Raw genomic sequence first — 19,284 nt, forward strand, 5'->3', positions numbered from 1 at the left:
AAAAAAACAAAGTACTGGGGTTAGGACTTCAGTAATTTGGGGAAGACACAATTTAGTCCAAAACACCATCTTTAAATTGAACGCTTTTTGTAGTTTTCTTTATGGTGGTGGTGGTATTGTTTTTTAATAGAAATAGGGACGTTTTAGCTACTTGACCTAGTAATCCTACTTCATTTGCTTCATGGCTGGAAAGACTTTACTTCTTGAAGGGCAAGTGTGAAGTTACATGTCCTGGCCAAGCTGAGGCACAGCCTTGAATTTCCTAAGGGATATTTGAAAGGGCAGCAGAGCTGGCCTTCTCTTCTTCAGAGCCAGGGCCTGCATCGCTCACGGTGGTCCGTGTGGTTTTCGTAAAATCCCCAAATCCTTAACCTGACTGTTACAGAACATTTCAGGTCTGTAAAATATCTGCCTTCTCCATTGTTACTCCTGTCCTGAAGTGTGTTCCACAGATTAGAAGCTGTTCCTTTAAAGAGGGTTTCATACACGAGAGGGAACCTTCTGTGGTGGAGGGGTTTGTACAGTGAAAGATCTGAGAATTACTTTAGGAAAGAACCCTGTTTATCTTTGTTAGACTAGTAATTTCTCAAAGATATTTGGTGATAAATTTATAGTACCTATTTATATCTTATGGAACATGCTTTGGGGAACTTGGTCCTATAACCAATAACCAGGAGGAATTCAGTGGTAACTTGCCCCATCTCTAACCTCTTTAGTCCCTTGTACCCATAAATGTTTAGCGACTACATATGTGCTGCGCACAGTAATACACAATTAGAATAGCTACATAAGAAGGAAAAATACAATAACAAGTTTTTGCTTTAGGAGACTATGATCTGGTGACCTAATGAAAGAAAGGATGGACCCCCACGACTGTTACAGTTTGCAGAACCGTTTCTACTTCTTCTTTGGAACTTTGCAGGGCTTTTCACCCTTGCATGCACTCTTGAATGAAGGACCCTCTGCACCTCATTCAGCTTTTGCTGGGTTTGTGCATCCAGCATATGAATTCCATCTCTGTCCCATTTTCAGAGAACCACCATGATCACGTAGGTGTTCATAAAATCTGCACTAATACAGTAGCTACTTAGCCAAATGAAGCTAGTACAGTTTAGAGTTAAAGTTGAATAAAACTACCAATTCAGTTCCTCACTTGCCCTGGCCACATTTCAGGTGCTCAGTGGTCACATGGAGCAAGGTTCTCCCGTATTGGGTAGCAGACCAGAACATTTCCATCATTGCCGAAAGTTCCGTTGAACAGCACTCGTGTAGATGGTGAAAACTTTATTCTTTGAAGTTTACTCCTCTGTGTCTGTATTGGATAGCCAAGTTCTGGACGCCAAGGAGGGAACATTCTTGGCCACTTTTAACCTAGGGTAGTAGTTCCCCTTCAAGGACAGACGCCAGGTCTTGTCCCAGTTGCTTGACCAGGAACCTCCTTCACTCTTTCTTCTCTTTGAGATTTGGTTCTAAAGGAGCGTATTTTCCTTTACCTTCTCCTTAATAGGTGGCTGCACTGTTTGGGCCTGGAGCCCCCCTTACTTTGTCCATAGAGTTGCCATCTTTCCCTTATAAAAACCTACTTAATTGACGCATTTAGTTAAAACTAGCAGCCTTCTTCAAGGTTTTGGTCCTGGCTCCAAGTTTAATTTTCCCACCCGCACTCAATAGGAGTTGGAGGTACACCACAGCCCCTGCCTCCCTCCCCCACCTCCAGGTCAGGCCATTTCATTCCGTCAGATGAGCTTGCATGGAGAAGAGCTGCGCTGCTTTCATAGAGGGACATCTACTTAGATTAGGTTGATTATGGTTAACTTGGTGATGTTTAATAGAGCCTTTCCTTTGCACCCGTAGTGCCTAATAATTTTGTTCTAGTATACTCAGGATACTCTAAAATCTTACACTATGGGTTTCTCCCCACGCCCATCCACCCCAACACACATACACACACTGACACAACCCAGGGTGAGGCTTGTCTCTTGCTGACCTTGCAAGTGCCTGAGAACAGATTGGTTCCCCACAACTGTAAGGGAAAGATCATGGTCAGATTATGGGAGTGGGAAGTGGGGCAACACTGGGAGGGAAAAAAGAGAGAAAGTCTTCCCTGATGTTGAGAAGTCATGACAAAAAAGAAATACAAAAAGGGCAAATAGAAGAAAAAAGGCTTTCCTAAAAGCAAATAGCTGTGCAAAGTGTCTACCTTTGACCAACCAAGTATGTAATTTGTCTATTCCCTTGTGTTTCTCCTCCCAATTTTGAAAAGCACTTAGGTTTCACTTAAAATTTTACCTTTTGCTGAATGGTACTTCTCTGGAGGAAATTTTTTTTTTTTTTTTTTTAATTGTTAACTTGGGGTCTTTGGTATTTACTTGCCTTTTGTTCTGGCTTGGACTTTAAAATGGCACAAATGTGAACCAGCACCCTTATTGCCTTTCATCTCACTTCCATTAAGGAATAAAGTGTCTGGGTTTAAACTTGTCGGACCCACATTGACGACTTCGTAACCTTGTGTTCCAGAGGTTTTCCTGGGAGAACTTGGACTAGATGGTTGTTCCTGCTACTGAAGACCACTCGGGAGGATAGGAGCTAGAATTAACAATAATAACAATGAACAGAAGTTAGCAGACTTCACTCTGAGGTCTCTTTTCTAAAGACAGTGTCTTGCTCTGTCACCTAGGCTGGAATGGAATGGCAGGTTCATAGCTCACTGTAGCCTCGAACTCTTGGGCTCAAGGGATCTTTCTAACTCAGCCTCCCAAGTAACTGGGACTACAGGAGTACACCACCACACCCAGCTAATTCTGTTTTCTATTTTGTAGAGCCAGGGTCTCCCTCAGTTGCCCAGGTTGTCCTCAAACTCAGACTGTTGGCCTCAAGAAATCCTCCTGCCTTGGCCTCCCAAAGTATTGGGATTACAGGTTTGAGTCACCGCACCCAGCCTGAGTTCTCTTTGGATAAGTTCCTACAGAAGACCAGAAACACAACGCTGTCTTTTCCTCATTAATGGAAAAGTTTTACTTGATGGTGTGGAACCATTTTAGTAAGCATTCTAGTTTCCCTCGGTTACTCCAAACCTCTTTCCCAAATTTGTGTACCTTTTTAAAGCATTTAGGGCAAATTGAAGAAAACCAAGACTCCAACTTAGAGCAACAGAATTAATCAGTGTCCTTTAGGTGGGGCTGAAACCTTACATCTTGCAGAATAGGGCCTAGGGACTGCTGCCTGCTGACCCAGCTGTAGGAGAGTTAATATCTCTTCAGAGAGATCTTTTGATTAAAAAAAAAAGTCTGTCTTCTACCCCACCACAAGTTGGTTTGGTTAGGATCCTTCATCCTCAGGTCAGTGGTACATATGATAGCATGTAACATTTTTGGACTTGGGCCCATTTTGTGAATTCTTCTGTTTTTCACTGAAAAAATACGGCTTATGCCATTGTGAGATTTGGTGATGCCTGAAATCATAATAGAGTCCCTTACATTTCGTGAGTCGGCTAGTATGTCTGTAAGTCACACTATAGACTTGTTTAAATGACAGTTGATTCCTTAGTTGATTTTGTGAATAAGATAGATATGTTGATATTATTCACTAATAAAGAAAGGACATTTTTGATAGCTTGAGTGTATACGTATTTTAAAAGTTTCTTGTTCATCTGTGTGTGGAGTCCGAATTGAGAAGTAGAGTCTAGAAATACACCTACTAGCATGATTTTGCACCAAAAAATTCTTCAACTTATGGATGCTTCAGTTATGTCACCTAAAGACTTTAAAGATTATTTTAAATTAGTAGTTTTGTGTATAAATGGTGGGTATTTTGTGTTAATAAATTGTTATTAGTAGCTTATTCTGCATATTTAAAGAACTATATATATTCCTTTTCCTAGGAGTTGGATGTTCAATGGAATCTAAGTTGGCATCTTTGGGAATTAAAACTTGTGGAGACTTGCAGTATATGACCATGGCAAAACTCCAAAAAGAATTTGGTCCCAAAACAGGTCAGATGCTTTATAGGTTCTGCCGTGGCTTGGATGATAGACCCGTTCGAACTGAAAAGGAAAGAAAATCTGTGTCAGCTGAGATCAACTATGGAATAAGGTTTACCCAGGTACTGATCATTGAACAGATTTTACCGTCTGTTGTTCCTTTACATTTTTACATAGTCCTACCTCTCCAACTAAACCAGAAGACCCTTGATGCTTGAAATTAAGTCTTAAAACTGTTGTATCCCCAGAGCCTCAAGAAGGCCTTTTAAGGCAGTGTGTGGTAAGGTATAGCCCCAGATAAGGCTGAGACTGAGGAAACTTAGCTCTTGAGAAAATATACTAAAAGATTATGCCTTGGGGGCCAGTTATTAGAGAACTTGAGATTTTAATCTAATTTACAGTGAAACAATAACAAAGATGAGAAAAATTTGAAATACTTTTTAAGCTGTAGTTAAATTAAGTTTCAGCAAACCCCTCCTTATGCAGGCCTTTGGAAAGCTGCAGCACAGATGGCTGAGTGGTTTCCATTTTCCTTCAGATTATGGCTTTGCATATGTCTTGTCTTTTTGAGATGGAGTCTCGCTCTGTTGCCTAGGGTGGAATGTAGTGGCGCAGTCTTGGCTCACTGCAACCTCTGTTTCCCGGATTTAAGAGATTCTCCTGCCTCAGCCTCCCAGGTAGCTGGGATTACAGGCACCTGCCACCACGCCTGACTAATTTTTTGTATTTTTAGTAGAGACGGGATTTTGTCACGTTGGTCAGACTGGTCTCAAACTCCTGACCTCGTGATCTGTCCACCTCAGCCTCCCAAAGTGCTGGGATTACAGGCGTGAGCCACTGCACCCGGCTGGCTATGTCTTGAATTTGTATGTACGAACAACACCATATCATAAGGATTTTAGATGTGATGAGTTAATTCTGTGGACCTCAGAAGTCTGTTTCCTTAGGCATGGAGATAGATGATGTTTGGGCTATAAGCACAGTGTTGGAACACATTTTATTAGCAGAACGTATTAACATAATTACAAAAAAATTTCAACAAGTCAGTGATGGCATAGAAAAGAAAGAAAGGGGCCCAACACGGTGGCTCACGCCTGTAATCCCATCACTTTGAGAGGCCGAGGTGGGCCAATCACCTGAGGTCAGGAGTTGGAGACCAGCCTGGCCAGCATGGTGAACCCCCGTCTCTACTAAAAATACAAAAATTAGCCAGGCGTGGTGGCTCACGCCTGTCATCCCAGCTACTCGGGAGGCTGAGGCAAGAGAATCGCTTGAACCTGGGAGACAGAGGTTGCAGTGAGCCAAGATCATGCTATTGCACTCCAGGCTGGGGGACAAAAGCAATACTTCGTCTCAAAAAAACAAAAAAAGAAAAGAAAGAAAGGAAAAATATCTTTTAAAAGTACTCATTACATTCACTTTGTTGGGAAGGTGGGTATTTTTATTGAATAGTGAGGGTATACCAAACGGTTTTTGTTGTTATAGTTTTAGTTTTTTGAGACAGTCTCCCTCTGTCATCCAGGCTGGAGTGCAGTGGCATGATCTCAGCTCACTGCAACCTCCGTCTCCTGGGTTCAAGCAATTCTCCTACCTCAGCCTCCTGAGTAGCTGGAATTACAGGCGCACGCCACCACACCCAGCTAATTTTTGCATTTTTAATAGAGACGAGGTTTCACCACTTTGGCCAGGCTGGTCTCAAACTCCTGACCTCAGGTGATCCACCAGCCTCGGCTTCTCAAAGTGCTGGGATTACAGGTGTGAGCCACCGCGCCTGGCCACGTTTCTTTTTAATAGATGCTGAGCATGATAGTGAGTAACCAACATGTTTAATACTCAGAGTTAAAATACTTGAGAACAATTGTTAGGTATATAGGAAAATGGAATGGAAGTTTCTCCATGTTTGTCTTTCCATAGCCAAAAGAGGCAGAAGCTTTTCTTCTGAGTCTTTCGGAAGAAATTCAAAGAAGACTAGAAGCCACTGGCATGAAGGGTAAACGTCTAACTCTCAAAATCATGGTACGAAAGGCTGGGGCTCCTGTAGAAACTGCAAAATTTGGAGGCCATGGAATTTGTGATAACATTGCCAGGTAAGCTCACCTCAAAAATGATATTGGTAATTATATTTCAGTACAAATTGTATAAGTAATAGAAAATGAAGAAAACCAAGGAGGAGTTTGAATAAAGACCTGTAAACCCATGTTATCTGGTATTCTGTAGAAGCAGGCATCAGCCTAAGGCATTCAGCTTAGGTTAATACACTTGGTTTCAGCCAGGCCCACACACAGGAGGTTGGTTTGACAGCATTCCAGACCTTGGCAGCCTTTGCTTGGCATCTTTGGGCTGTTAACTTTACTGCATGGACAGGAAGAAAGGGCAAGGCTGCAGACCAAAGGGACTGCTATAATTTTTGGAATTGGTGAAACTTATTTCCTGAGGGAAATTTCAGTGTAGTTCTTAAAAACAGTGATACAGACCAGGTGTGGTGGCTCATGCCTGTAATCCCAGCACTTTGGGAGGCCGAGGCAGCTGGATTACTTGAGGCCAGGAGTTTGAGACCAGCCTGGCCAACGTGGTGAAACCCCATTTCCATTAAAAGTACAAAAAGTAGCCGGACATGGAGGCGTTCGGCTGTAGTCCCAGCTACTCAGGAGGCTGGGGCAGGAGGATCGCTTGAACCCAGGAGGCAGAGGTCGCAGTGAGCCGAAATTGTGCCAGTGCACTCCAGCCTGGGCAACAGAGTGAGATTTTGTCTCAAAAAAACCCTACACAAAGGCAGACTACAGTAGCTAGAAAAATGCTGGTGAAGGAGAGCAACTTCATTTACATAGGTGTATAAATTTAATTGGTAAAAAGATGAGTGAATCACTGTAATGTCTGAGAACTGGTAAAAGCATTTAAAAACCTGTTGTTTTGTTTTTGTTTCTGTTGAGATGGAGTCTGACTCTGTCACCCAGGCCTGAGGGCAGTGGCGCGATCTCAGCTCACTGCAACTTCTGCCTCCTGGGTTCAAGCGATCCTCCTGTCTCAGCCTCTTGGGTAGCGGGGATTACGGGGCATGCCACCACGCCCAGCGAATGTTTTTATTTTCAGTAGAGATAGGGTTTCACTATGTTGGCCAGGCTATCTTCAACTCCTGACTTCAAATGATCCGCCCACCTCAGCCTTCCATAGTGTTCGGATTACAGGCGTGAGCAGTGTACCTGGCCTGAAACCCTCGTTTTTTGTGTCAGGGCCCACTACTTCATATTCAACTTCATGTAAGATTTGTGACCAATATGAAGATACGTGGTTTTACGTGTCATTTTATGTTACACTGTATGTCATCTATGAAACCAAAGTGTTGAGGCTTTTGACACTTTTGAAAGCTACTTATAAGGAACTATGAAGTACAGTTTCATTGAAGATTAGCTTCAATGCCAACCACACATGGTGCATTCATGTATATGATGATATTGCTAAGTCGTGAGATGACTGCTCTTAAACAGAGAAACTCCCAGGTTACCATGAAAGCAGGAATTACAAATTACAATTAGACAACATGATTTATGAAATACATTTTTTATCAGTTGGTTATCTTGAATTATATTTACTGACGTAAGTGTTAATGATATATACATATATCTCAAATAGTAAATAGTGGTCATTTATTTATTTACTTTAAAAACTTATTTATGTAGAGATAGGATATTGCTCTGTTGCCCAGGCTGGCCTTGAACAATCCTTTTGCCTTGACCTCTCAACGTTTTGGGATTACAGGTGTAAGCCACTGTGCCCAGTTTTTAGTGGCCATTTCTATAAGCAGACGAAGTAATGCGATTGTCTTCTTTAACATTTCTATGGGAAAATCAGATTCAATTTATAGTATTTTTTTCTGGGACTATTTCTTGTTTAAAGGCCTGGAACTTTGTTCATGATACCTGGAAAGGATCATCCACAACACGAAATAACTTTCCTTTGGAAAGAGAACTGGTAGTAATTTGGTCTGTTACTGAGTTAGTAATTCTCTTTATAATGGGACACCCTGCTCATGCCAGAGAAGCTCAAACAGCTCTGAAGGAAATGGTGGGTGAGGTCATCACATCTTTGGGACCTAGTAATGCTGATGGATCATTTGGTCCTCTCTCAAGAGTTCTTAAAGATGTAAGAATTGTTTATTGGCTTTACTGTAAACACAATGAAAGGAGAGTCAAGAAACAGCATACCGAGAATTCATCTTTCTCTTCTGAATATTTGCTGTACCTCAGCATACGTAATCTTGGAACCTAAAACTTCTCTTGGAATCAAGAACATTGTGTTTACCATTCATTTGTGCTTTAGCTGGAAAATATGTGTTTATTTGTGCATGTGTTAGCTAAAATATACCTTTTTCTAAATTTCTCAAGTGATTTTTAGTTGACCCAGGTGTCCATTATTGTTTTTACCTTGAAGTTCCAGTGTTGCGTAATTTTTCTTTCCCCTTTCTTTGCCAATGTAACTAATTTGGTATTTCTGGCGTCCTTGAAGGGAGACTATGGCATTCACTTTTATAATCTTCTTTGTAACTGTTTACAACTTTTCTATAACTCTTGTAAACCGTTCCATACGACTTCAGTACTAGTGAGTACATATGGAATGAAGCTTTTGTTTTATAATTCTATCACTTACAGGACTGTAACTCTTGACCAGGCAACAGATAATGCAAAAATAATTGGAAAGGCGATGCTAAACATGTTTCATACAATGAAACTAAATATATCAGACATGAGAGGGGTAAGTGTATAGTAACCTTGTAAATTCTGACTTTCTGTAATTTTTGTGTCATTTGAGGCTTGCTCTCAGAATGGTTATCGCTGGCATATAGGGACTTTATATGTAGGTCTTTAGCTGCTTTGTGATACAAGGAAAAGAGAAACAAAAATTCTTGACTTTTTCCATTTTGATCTCCTTCATTTTAGAATAATTTTCTTAGATTCTTACTGTACTTTTCCAGGGTACCCCTAATTAACCAGGGGCTAATATACATGTCCTCCCTGTTCTTGTTCCTAGAAGTAGGTATGACTGTGAGGAGTATGAATACATAAAGTTTGTACCTGTAAGTTCCTTTTTAATCAGAAACATACGCTGCTGTCTGCCATATGATGACCTAGAAGGGAGTGAAACCACAGGCACAACAAGATGCCTTTGAAACAGGCAAGAGGCATCAAAATGTCAAAACCATAGATTTTTTTTGTGGTTTTTTTTTTTTTTTTTGAGATGGAGTTTTTGCCCTGTTGCCCAGGCTGGAGTACAGTGGTGCGATCTCGGCTCACTGCAACCTCCACCTTCTGGGTTCAAGCAGTTCTCCTTCCTCAAGCTCCCGAGTAGCTCTGGGTACAGGTACCCACTACCACACCCTTTTGTATGTTTAGAGACGAGGTTTCACCATGTTGGCCAGGCTGGTCTCAAACTCCTGACCTCAGGTGATCCACCGGCTTCGGCCTCTCAAAGTGCTGGGATTACAGGCATGAGCCACTGTGTCTGGCCCCCATCTCTACTAAAAATACAAAAATTAGCCGGGTGTTCTGGTACATGCGTTATGTACTCAGGAGGCTGAGGCAGGAGAATCACTTGAACCCAAGAGGCAGAGCTTGCATGAGCCAAGATCATGCCATTGCACTCCAGCCTGGGTGACACAATGAGGCTGTGTCTCAAAAGAAAAAAAAAAAAAAAACCTTTGTAGGTTTAGTTTTATGTGTGCATGTGTACATTAAGGGTTGTTCTGGCTTGATTGTGGGCTTTGTTGAAGGATTAGTCACTAAGCCAGCCGTAATTGTAATTTCTCCGTGAAATACTGTTATAATCGCACTTTATGGAGGGGTCTGCGGTGTGCCTGCTGTTCACCAGTCCCACCAGTATTTTTTGAGAAGTATTTCATTCTAAAAAGATAAAAATAGTTAAGTTTCCAAGTAGCCTGTCCTCTCTTAGGTTTTTTTTTTATCCTAATTTAAAACCTTAGTTGACCAGAACATCAGTGAAATATACAGTATTCCACTTGTTTGGATTTTCTGATTTTAAAGACGTTTTGGTATATTTTGGGAGAACTGGATACTCTGAAGTTTGAGATGAATGACCACTCACTAGCTAGTCTAGAAATTGTTTTTGTAATAAGTTATATAGAATGCTGTTGTTTGAATACTTTCATTTACCTTTATTCTAGAAACAGGATCTAGGAGGTAGTGAAAAGGATTTGCTGAGGATTTTGCTTAGCTGAATTCATATTTTACTTTAGTTTTCCTGGAAGCATACTCTTTATTCTGGGTTCTAGGTTGGGATTCACGTGAATCAGTTGGTTCCAACTAATCTGAACCCTTCCACATGTCCCAGTCGCCCATCAGTTCAGTCGAGCCACTTTCCTGGTGGGTCATACTCTGTCCGTGATATCTTCCAAGTTCAGAAAGCTAAGAAATCCACAGAAGAGGAGCACAAAGAAGGTTGGTGGTCATCAGTGGGGTTCTCGTTCAGGTGCTGCTTATGTCCTTGGAAAGACGGCAGTTGGTTTTAAACTTGACACAGCTTTATGTGATTTAAAAAAATTATATTCTTCATTATGATGAATCAATAATGAAGTTTTTTTATTTGTAATGGACAGAGGAAATCAGGGATTAAAGGCCCTGCCTGATGATCTGAAGAGGCTATTTTATGTATTTTCTCTTTGTAGTATTTCGGACTGCTGTGGATCTGGAAATATCATCTGCTTCTAGAACTTGCACTTTGCCACCTTTTCCCGCACATCTGCCGACCAGTCCTGATACTAACAAGGCTGAGTCTTCAGGGAAATGGAATGGTCTGCATTCTCCTGTCAGTGTGCAGTCAAGACTTAACCTGAGTATAGAGGTCCCGTCCCCTTCCCAGGTACATTTTTATAGTCCTAAATATAAGTACATTTTATACTCAAAAGTACAAAAATTTAAGTTTACAAATGAAAATGGCATTTTTATTTCTTCATCCGTTTAACCAAGAAAGGGAGAACGGGTCACTTGTTTGGGTAGATGATGATGTTGGATTCTAAATAAGCAATAATTGGGTTGAATGACAGTGCTTTTGCAAAGATTTGCCACTCTTGCAAGTTGTAAAGCAGAGCTGACAGGCAGTCCTCCTGTGGACTGCCATTGTCTGTGACAGTGGTCATCATCTAGACTTCCTGTAGTCAGCAAGGCAGCTTTGGTGATTAGTGGTGAAGTAGAGGCCTTATGTCGAAGGGCTTTTGCAGTATTTGCAAACAGGTCTCTGGAGTTTTGGATGGTTTAAGTCAGCTTGTGTGGGCTGTACATGTGATATGCTGCTGTCATCCCTTGGTCTTTGAAAGTAAGGTAGCACCTGAAGCTATATTGGGCAAGTTTATTTGTGCCCCCGCACCCCCTGCATGGAAGGAGGCAGGAGATGTTAAATACTGGCTGTAAAACTAGGGGAAGGGGCAATGCTGATAGGCTTGTATGGTGACAGATACCCACAATTAGTTACTTCTGGCAAGATTGGCCTACCCAGTTGATGGGATTGCATGTTTCCAAAGGGCCAGATGTGCATGGACAGGTGGAGGGAGGCCCTGGTCAAAGGAACAGTGGGTTCTGTCCTGCAAGTTAGAGAAAATTCAGCTTCTAGAAACCCTTTCTTCCAGTGTGCTGCTGTCAGAGTAGCATTATTTGTATTTTTGGGCAGTCTCTCATCTGAGAGGTGAACTTTTGACTCAGGACTGTTAACCTGTCCAGAATTTTAACATGTGCCTCAGGCCTTCACCCCTCCCCAGGGGTGGGATCTAATTTGAGCTTCACCAAGGCTATCCGTATCTGTTGGCCCCAATTGCAGGACATTCTGTGAGTATATTTGGACTTACCTGGTCATGCGGTAGTGGCCAGTAGTATATACACTTTTCTCCAGACTACACATACTACTTCAGGCTTCAATGACAAAAGGCCAAGACGTTTCAAAAATGTGCTGATTTTGGGGTATGGCTTTCCTAGCTTGATGATCTGTCTGTACCTTACACTGATTATCCAGTGTTCAAATTGAAATTGAAAGTGGCATGTTAACTCCCAAACACCTCATCTCTGAGCATGCTTTAATACACTTCAAACTCGTATGTTTGGCATTTCATAGCTGGATCAGTCTGTTCTGGAAGCACTTCCACCTGATCTCCGGGAACAGGTAGAGCAAGTCTGTGCTGTCCAGCAGGCAGAGGCACATGGCGGCAAAAGGAAAGAACCAGTAAATGGCTGTAACACAGGAATTTTGCCACAACCAGTTGGGACAGTCTTGTTGCAAATACCAGAACCTCAAGAATCGAACAGTGACACAGGAATAAATGTAATAGCCCTTCCAGCATTTTCACAGGTAAGTTAAATATGGGAACCCTCTGCTATAGTTTCAGTATTCTCACCCCCTGCTCCAGCTCAGGACCTGTCTCCCCTCCCTTTCTCCCCTGTATCTGACACCACTTCTACTGGGGAGGGGAGGGGCGGGGAGGGAAGAGTGGGCTTGTCTCCATCTCCTGCATCTGCAGGATGTAGACACTCAGAGCAGCCTCCCGCTGAAGCCAGCAGAGGGAAGAGACGGGGGAGGGCATAATAAGACAGAAGCACATTGATCTGACGCAAACAGATCAGTGGCCACACTTGAATACAGCAGAGTGGAGATGTGTAATCCTACATGGGGCTGCAACAACCTGAGTTCCTGTTTTAATGTTTTGCTTCCCATTTTCTACTAGTGCATTTTGCCCAGGTGATTCTGCTGTTGTTAGTGGGTTTTTTAAGTTAGTACTCTTAATTCCTAATTCTTGCTCTAACCATTTTGAAGATTTAATCAGCTTTGATATTATGGAACTGTGAAGAATTCGTACAGATCAGAAAAGTAAGATTTGAAAACAAAATCTATTTTGTGAAAAAAGATAAACCAGCTCCCATCTAGAAGGAGTTCAGGTTTGACTTTTGACCTTGTCTTTTCCACTAGGTGGACCCTGAGGTATTTGCTGCCCTTCCTGCTGAACTTCAAAGGGAGCTGAAAGCAGCATATGATCAAAGACAAAGGCAGGGCGAGAACAGCAGTCACCAGCAGTCAGCCAGCGCATCTGGTGAGCCTTGGAAGTGGCATGTAACAAAAATGAAGATAAAGAGTAATGGAGTCACTGTTGTCTAATTATTGCAGTATATAATGGCCAAAGTCTAAGCTGCTAGTTGCATTAAGAGCTCTTCATATTGGGATAATATCTGAAGTATACAGTATGAGTAAATATCGTGATATTTTAGTTGGATTTGTATCTGTACTTTCAGGATTTAAACACACCACTTTTTACTTTTTTAAAAAAGTTGGGATAGGTCATTACCAGAAGTGTCTTGAATACTTGTTCAGCTAGTTGTCCTTAGAGATGAATAAATCAAAGGATATAGGTTCAAAATGCATCACAAACACCAAACCCACATTTATTACTACCCATCATAGATGAGCAACATGCCAAAGGCCGAATTAGTAAGTGGCAAAGCAAAGAGAGAATTGGAGAGCCTGCACTTTGGGCCATTGCCATTCACTGCCTCGCTTGGGGCAGGAGGGGAGGTGTAGGCTGGGGAGCCTGGTGTATTCTGGAGGAGAAAAGAGAACCCAACCTGCTGTCATCCAGACTATCCGTACTAGCAGTTTGTTGAGGATCTTGTATCTATCTTCTCTTAGTGCCAAAGAATCCTTTACTTCATCTAAAGGCAGCAGTGAAAGAAAAGAAAAGAAACAAGAAAAAAAAACCCATCGGTTCCCCAAAAAGGATTCAGAGTCCTTTGAAAAACAAGCTGCCAAACAGTCCTGCAAAAACTCTGCCAGGGGCCTGTGGCAGTCCCCAGAAGTTAATTGATGGGTTTCTAAAACACGAAGGAACTCCTGCAGAGAAACCCCTGGTAATTCTTTAACTTTGACCTTTATGAGATCTTAATGTACCTGGATAATGTGTGAATACAGCAATTTTATCCTTTGTTTTCTTAACAGGAAGAACTCTCTGCTTCTACTTCAGGTGTGCCAGGCCTTTCTAGTTTGCAGTCTGACCCAGCTGGCTGTGTGAGACCTCCAGCACCCAATCTAGCTGGAGCTGTTGAATTCAGTGATGTGAAGACCTTGCTCAGAGAATGGATAACTACAATTTCAGGTTGGCTTGGCCTGTGTTAGATGGCCCAAGGCTGAGATGCAGTCACCTCATGATTTGAGAACATAAACAGACTAAACTATGTAGATTTAACCCATTTCTCTAACTCTAATACGCTTAAAGCAGCTACCCCAGTATCTTTCAAATTCTGGGGCTTGCTTTGAAAAGTAACAAAGCCCATTCCTTTGATAGCTGTTAGCGGCATACTTGTAGAAATGCAGTTTTCCTTTATCCGTGTAGATTTCTGACTTTCTCCTTCAAAAAGATACACTGGTCCTCATTTGAAGTTGTTCCCCTTCCTAGATCCAATGGAAGAAGACATTCTCCAAGTTGTGAAATACTGTACTGATCTAATAGAAGAAAAAGATTTGGAAAAACTGGATCTAGTTATAAAATACATGAAAAGGTAGTAATTCATCACTTTTATCAAATGGGAAAACATGGCATGTCACAATGGCTAATTGAGGGTGTACTGAGAAGTGTGAAACTTTCTGGGAAACTGTCCTCATTAGGGTTAATGAAAAAGTGATATCCATTATTTTGCCATGTTGACTAGTAAATAAGGTTCCAAGTGTGTTGCCCTCAAAGTCTTATATGTGATTAGGAAACCACAGAAAGTGGGCTGGGCGCAGTGGCTCACGCCTGTAATCACAACACTTCACTTCAGGTGGCTGAGGTGGGTGGATTGTTTTGAGACCAGCCTGGCCAAAATGGCACAACCCCATCTCTACTAAAAAATCCAAAAAATAAATAACCTGGGGGTGGTAGTGCCCACCTGTGGTCCCAGTTACTGGGGAGGCAGAGGCTGCAGCGAGCCATGATCACACCACTGCACTCCAGCCTCACAGCTGGTCTCAAAACAAGCTTTTTTTTTTTTTTTCAGTGTTCTAGGATTTTATTTTTTGAGATGGAGTCTCGCTCTGTCACCCAGGCTGGAGTGCAGTGGTGGGATCTTGGCTTACTGCAGCCTCTGCCTCCTGGGTTCCAGAGATTCTCCTGCCTCAGCCTCTCAGGTAGCTGGGATTATAGGCATGTGCCACCATGCCCAGCTAATTTTTGTATTTTCTATAGAGACGGGGTTTTACCATGTTTGGCCAGGCTAGTCTCAAACTCCCGACCTCAGGTGATCTGCCCACCTCGGCCTCCCAAAGTGCTGGGATTACAGGCATGAGCTTTTTTTTTTTTTTTTTGGCCAAAATCAATTTTTATTTTTAAAAAGGAATAGTCTTAAGGACTTTTCCTGATGGCATTTCTTCTCTCCCTACCTTTAGGTTGATGCAGCAATCGGTGGAATCGGTTTGGAATATGGCGTTTGACTTTATTCTTGACAATGTTCAGGTGGTTTTACAACAAACGTACGGAAGCACATTAAAAGTTACATAAATATTATTACCAGGGAGCCTGGTGCTCTCCGATCGCTGTGCCATAAGTGCTTGTGAGGTATTTGCAAAGTGCATGATAGTAATGCTCGAAGTTTTTATAATTTTAAATTTCTTTTTAAAGCAAGTGTTTTGTACATTTCTTTTCAAAAAGTGCCAAATTTGTCAGTATTGCATGTAAATAATTGTGTTAATTCTTTTACTGTAGCATAGATTCTATTTACAAAATGTTTGTTTATAAAGTTTTATGGATTTTTACAGTGAAGTGTTTACAGTTGTTTAATAAAGAACTGTATGTATATTTTGTACAGGCTCCTTTTTGTGAATCCTTAAAAACTCAACTCTAGGAAGCAACTACTGTTTATTATACTAAAAGGCTGAAAAACCTCCAGGCCAGACTGCTAAGCTCTGAAATTCCTGAGAGGTCTCAGACCGGGATTCTACTTGTTCCAAGAAAGGGTAAAGCTTCTAAACCATCTTATTCTTGTCTCCAAGCATGAACACAGGAGCATGTTAAGAAAATCTTTACTTCTTCCATGTGGAGAAATCTACATACTTTGAATTAGAAACACCCTCACACCCACTTGAAGATTTTTTCCTGGGAACATTATGTCCCATAGATCAGAGGTGATGTTGTCTTTGCCTCTACTGGCCATTGAGAAACTTTGATGATAAAAAAGAACGGTATAGATTTTCAAACGGATATAAAATATTTTTATGCTATATGTTATGCCGTAACTTTAAAATAAAAATGTAGTTTAAAATTCTCTGCTAGTGGATATTTGGAACTTTTTCCTCAAACACCCCACACTGACTTCAACAAAACCCTAAAACTAGCTACAGTTACCACTATGAATGAATCATTAAGTTGTGTCTGCAACAAGTTAGAAGCACTAAGCCCAAATATCAGGAAATGTATGTATGATGGAATTTTCTAGGACAAAACAGATCAAGATTCATGTATAAAAATCTCTACTGTTACCAGGTGCTGGCATACAAGGTAGTGTGATTGGTAAGATAATTCTTGTCCTAGGAGGACAACTTGTGGGAGAGAAGCTACACTAACATGGAAGCCTAACAGAGCTTGCTGGTGGATGTCTGTTTTCTTTCTTTATTGGTAGTTTGCTTTGGAACTGTGATGATTACAATGGACTCATGACTACACAAACAGTAAAAAGCAGCCAGCTGTGCTTTTACACCATGGCTTCACACAAAGCAGATAAATACCAGAATGCCTAATTTTCTATTTTATAAAAGCCCTAAAGGCATATGGCAGAAGAATGCTGGAAAAATCACTGTGGGAAGAATATGCATAAATAAAGAAGTATTTCTTACATCAAGAAAGTCCCAAGAATCACAAAATCTGCAGAAGCTTGGTTAATCAAATACTGTAGTACTGATTTAATCAGTATAAAATCGAAAGAGCTTTAGATCTGTAATAAAAATCCAAATTTGGGGAAGGGCAAACTTTAAAACAGCAGCCAAGTAGAGTAGGGTTGGGGAAAGGAGAGGTGAGTGAACAGGCACATTGGAACTGTGGGGACATGTAATTGACCACTGTCAAACCAGTGTAAGTTTCTTGGTTTCTCATGGAAAACATTTTATACACCTATTTTTCTTCCTTCCATACTTAAGTCCATCAGTGTCCAGATACGTCTGTTCCATTTTTTGTCTTATTTTTGGTGGGATATTACAACACAGTATTGCATTTACTCCAGTTCCTGCTCCGTGTGAAAAAAATTAGATGATTTCAAATACTTTCTTCAGCTCCACAATAAGCTGCCAGTCACTCTTCTGCATTTCGTCTCTGAACCAGTCTTTGAGTGCATCAATGGACTGCCGGCTGATCTGCAATGCCCGAGGCACAAACAGGGTAAACAGAACATAACAAACATGTGCCAAAGCAAGCTGTGGCCCCAGATGCTCACCGTAATAAAGCTTATGCAGTGCTTGCCTGCCTAAGGGAGTAGAATTCCAAAATCACATCTGGTTGGCATGTCAGGCACAAGGGGCTCTAAAAGTCCTAGCTTTGTTGGTGCTGCTTTCCTGATGGGGCAACTTCCTCAAAAGACAAGGCCCAGCTAGAGGTCAGGCCCTAATGGGGGGATCCAGTCCCATCAGATACTACAATCAAACTGAAGTCCAAGGAGCTACTGGGTACAGGTGACCTGAGAAGAGTGATTCCCCATTTCTTAAAGTATGCCGCTTTTGCTGGAATACTTACCTTACTGACAAGAATGTCTGTAGCTTCAAAATGTCTTCCAAACATTTTGGGCGACTCACCAGGGATAGGTTCTATTTTTACACAGACTTCTTGTCCTTTTTTTGCAACATCCACTTGTTTATGGTTTATTTCAATACTTGTTACTATTCCGATGTCAACAAACTGTAAAACAACATATTACAATGCATGCTGAAGAATTCATGCCAATCGCAGGCGCCATGGCTGGACAACTGAAATAAGAACTGGAGCAAAAGCCTGTTTTAAAAGTCATGGCAGTGTGATCCTTCATTCATCCCTTAAGGTCTCACAGTGGAATGTTTTGGTAAATTAGGCTGGCACCACCAACACCCTGTTCCCTTCACGACAGCTGTAAGAATGACAGGAGATGATGTGCTTTGCAAAACATTCCAAGCGCCCTGTTGACCCAATGTCATTTCGTATTTTTGCTCTACCATTTCACGTGACAGGTGCCATAATAGAAGGGATCAGCAGGCACAAAGGGTCTGAGTCAGGAATGAGCTTCAAGTGGCTGGTGGGAATGAAATCAGAGTGAGGACTGATCCTGAAATTTTAAGAATGACGGCCTGTGAGCAGATGAGTGATGTGATCTCAGTTTGGGGCAAAAAACCCTGACTCCTTTGTGGAGAAAAGGATTCAGGAGAGTAAGAGTGAAGAGAGAGAGAGCTCTGTTTGATTTAGGAGGCCAAAGCCACATAGAAAATAACACAAATAAATGTCCTGGCTTAGTCCACTGAAATGGTAGCGAATCAATGACAACTTCTAAGTGCCACTGCCCATTTACAGGAACCAGGTTTGGGGCAGGGAAAGTACTAGATGGCGCTGGAACATCTCACTGCACCAGAAAGGAAGAAGATGCTCAGACTACTGTGTGTCAAGGATACAGGAGCCAGTTTAAATGAGCTCCTACTGACCACACTGGATAATCTATCAAAAGAACAAAGGTAATGGATTATATTTAAAAAAAAACAAAAAACAAAAAACAAAAAAAACCTGCTAAGTCTATGACTCAATAAAAAGGTCAGTGGGAAGAGGTTCTTTATAAGAAATGGGGGGACAGGTATATCCACAATTTTGCCACCATCTATGTAATAGCTGACAGGCAAGGCTTGCCAGTGGGTACGAAAGCCACAGGATGTCCATTAGGAACTCCAGGTATCAGATAGATTACAGAGTAATTACAAAGGGGCAAGTTTCTAATGGAGATGATTGGCAGCTAGCACTTTCCCAAGGGAATAAGAGCATGAGCAGCAGTGAGACAGGCTGGCTTATGCAAGAGGCAGGCACACAGGGAAACTGCATGTCTTTCCAATAATTCTAACTTGTGTCTGGTCGGGAGGGAGAGAAACAGATAAATCCAAATGGAGAAGGAATTTGCAAAACCACTGGGACACTTCAAAAAAGATGGAGGACTGTTCTTGACTGAGGCTCAACCACAAAACAGCCCCAGTGCTATGCAGTTTGCAGGGCACTGAGCCAGATCAGTGGGGAGAGTTACCAAGACATCTTTGGGATAATTGGTGAAATGTTGAGGGCTGCAAATTATAGG

At 41.6% G+C, this 19,284-nt stretch overlaps 2 protein-coding genes across 13 annotated transcripts in view; one reads left to right on the forward strand and one right to left on the reverse strand.

The window, feature by feature from the left end:
• The window catches only part of REV1 (REV1 DNA directed polymerase), an 88,194-nt gene extending 71,934 nt beyond the window's left edge, over nucleotides 1-16,260 (forward strand). For 5 of the 11 annotated variants that reach the window (XM_023211389.1, XM_023211390.1, XM_023211393.1 and 2 more), the window contains 11 exons: nucleotides 3,881-4,101; nucleotides 5,894-6,066; nucleotides 8,626-8,728; nucleotides 10,263-10,428; nucleotides 10,656-10,849; nucleotides 12,092-12,325; nucleotides 12,941-13,061; nucleotides 13,655-13,872; nucleotides 13,961-14,117; nucleotides 14,418-14,520; nucleotides 15,386-16,260. In XM_023211389.1, coding sequence (XP_023067157.1) covers nucleotides 3,881-4,101; nucleotides 5,894-6,066; nucleotides 8,626-8,728; nucleotides 10,263-10,428; nucleotides 10,656-10,849; nucleotides 12,092-12,325; nucleotides 12,941-13,061; nucleotides 13,655-13,872; nucleotides 13,961-14,117; nucleotides 14,418-14,520; nucleotides 15,386-15,497 — 1,802 coding nt within the window. In that variant the 3' untranslated portion in view covers nucleotides 15,498-16,260. The remainder of the gene's footprint in view (nucleotides 1-3,880; nucleotides 4,102-5,893; nucleotides 6,067-8,625; nucleotides 8,729-10,262; nucleotides 10,429-10,655; nucleotides 10,850-12,091; nucleotides 12,326-12,940; nucleotides 13,062-13,654; nucleotides 13,873-13,960; nucleotides 14,118-14,417; nucleotides 14,521-15,385) is intronic. The other 6 variants (XM_023211388.2, XM_023211391.2, XM_023211397.2 and 3 more) reach the window with 2 other exon arrangements.
• Nucleotides 16,261-16,590: 330 nt separating this feature from the next.
• The window catches only part of EIF5B (eukaryotic translation initiation factor 5B), a 63,694-nt gene continuing 61,000 nt past the window's right edge, over nucleotides 16,591-19,284 (reverse strand). The window contains exons 23-24 of one of the 2 annotated variants that reach the window (XM_023211398.1): nucleotides 17,718-17,879; nucleotides 16,591-17,341 (exon numbers count right to left, since the gene is read on the reverse strand). In XM_023211398.1, coding sequence (XP_023067166.1) covers nucleotides 17,234-17,341; nucleotides 17,718-17,879 — 270 coding nt within the window. In that variant the 3' untranslated portion in view covers nucleotides 16,591-17,233. The remainder of the gene's footprint in view (nucleotides 17,342-17,717; nucleotides 17,880-19,284) is intronic. The other variant, XM_023211399.1, reaches the window with a different exon arrangement.

The sequence above is a fragment of the Piliocolobus tephrosceles genome, chromosome 15, assembly GCF_002776525.5.
Source record: "Piliocolobus tephrosceles isolate RC106 chromosome 15, ASM277652v3, whole genome shotgun sequence".
Taxonomy (NCBI): domain Eukaryota; kingdom Metazoa; phylum Chordata; class Mammalia; order Primates; family Cercopithecidae; genus Piliocolobus; species Piliocolobus tephrosceles.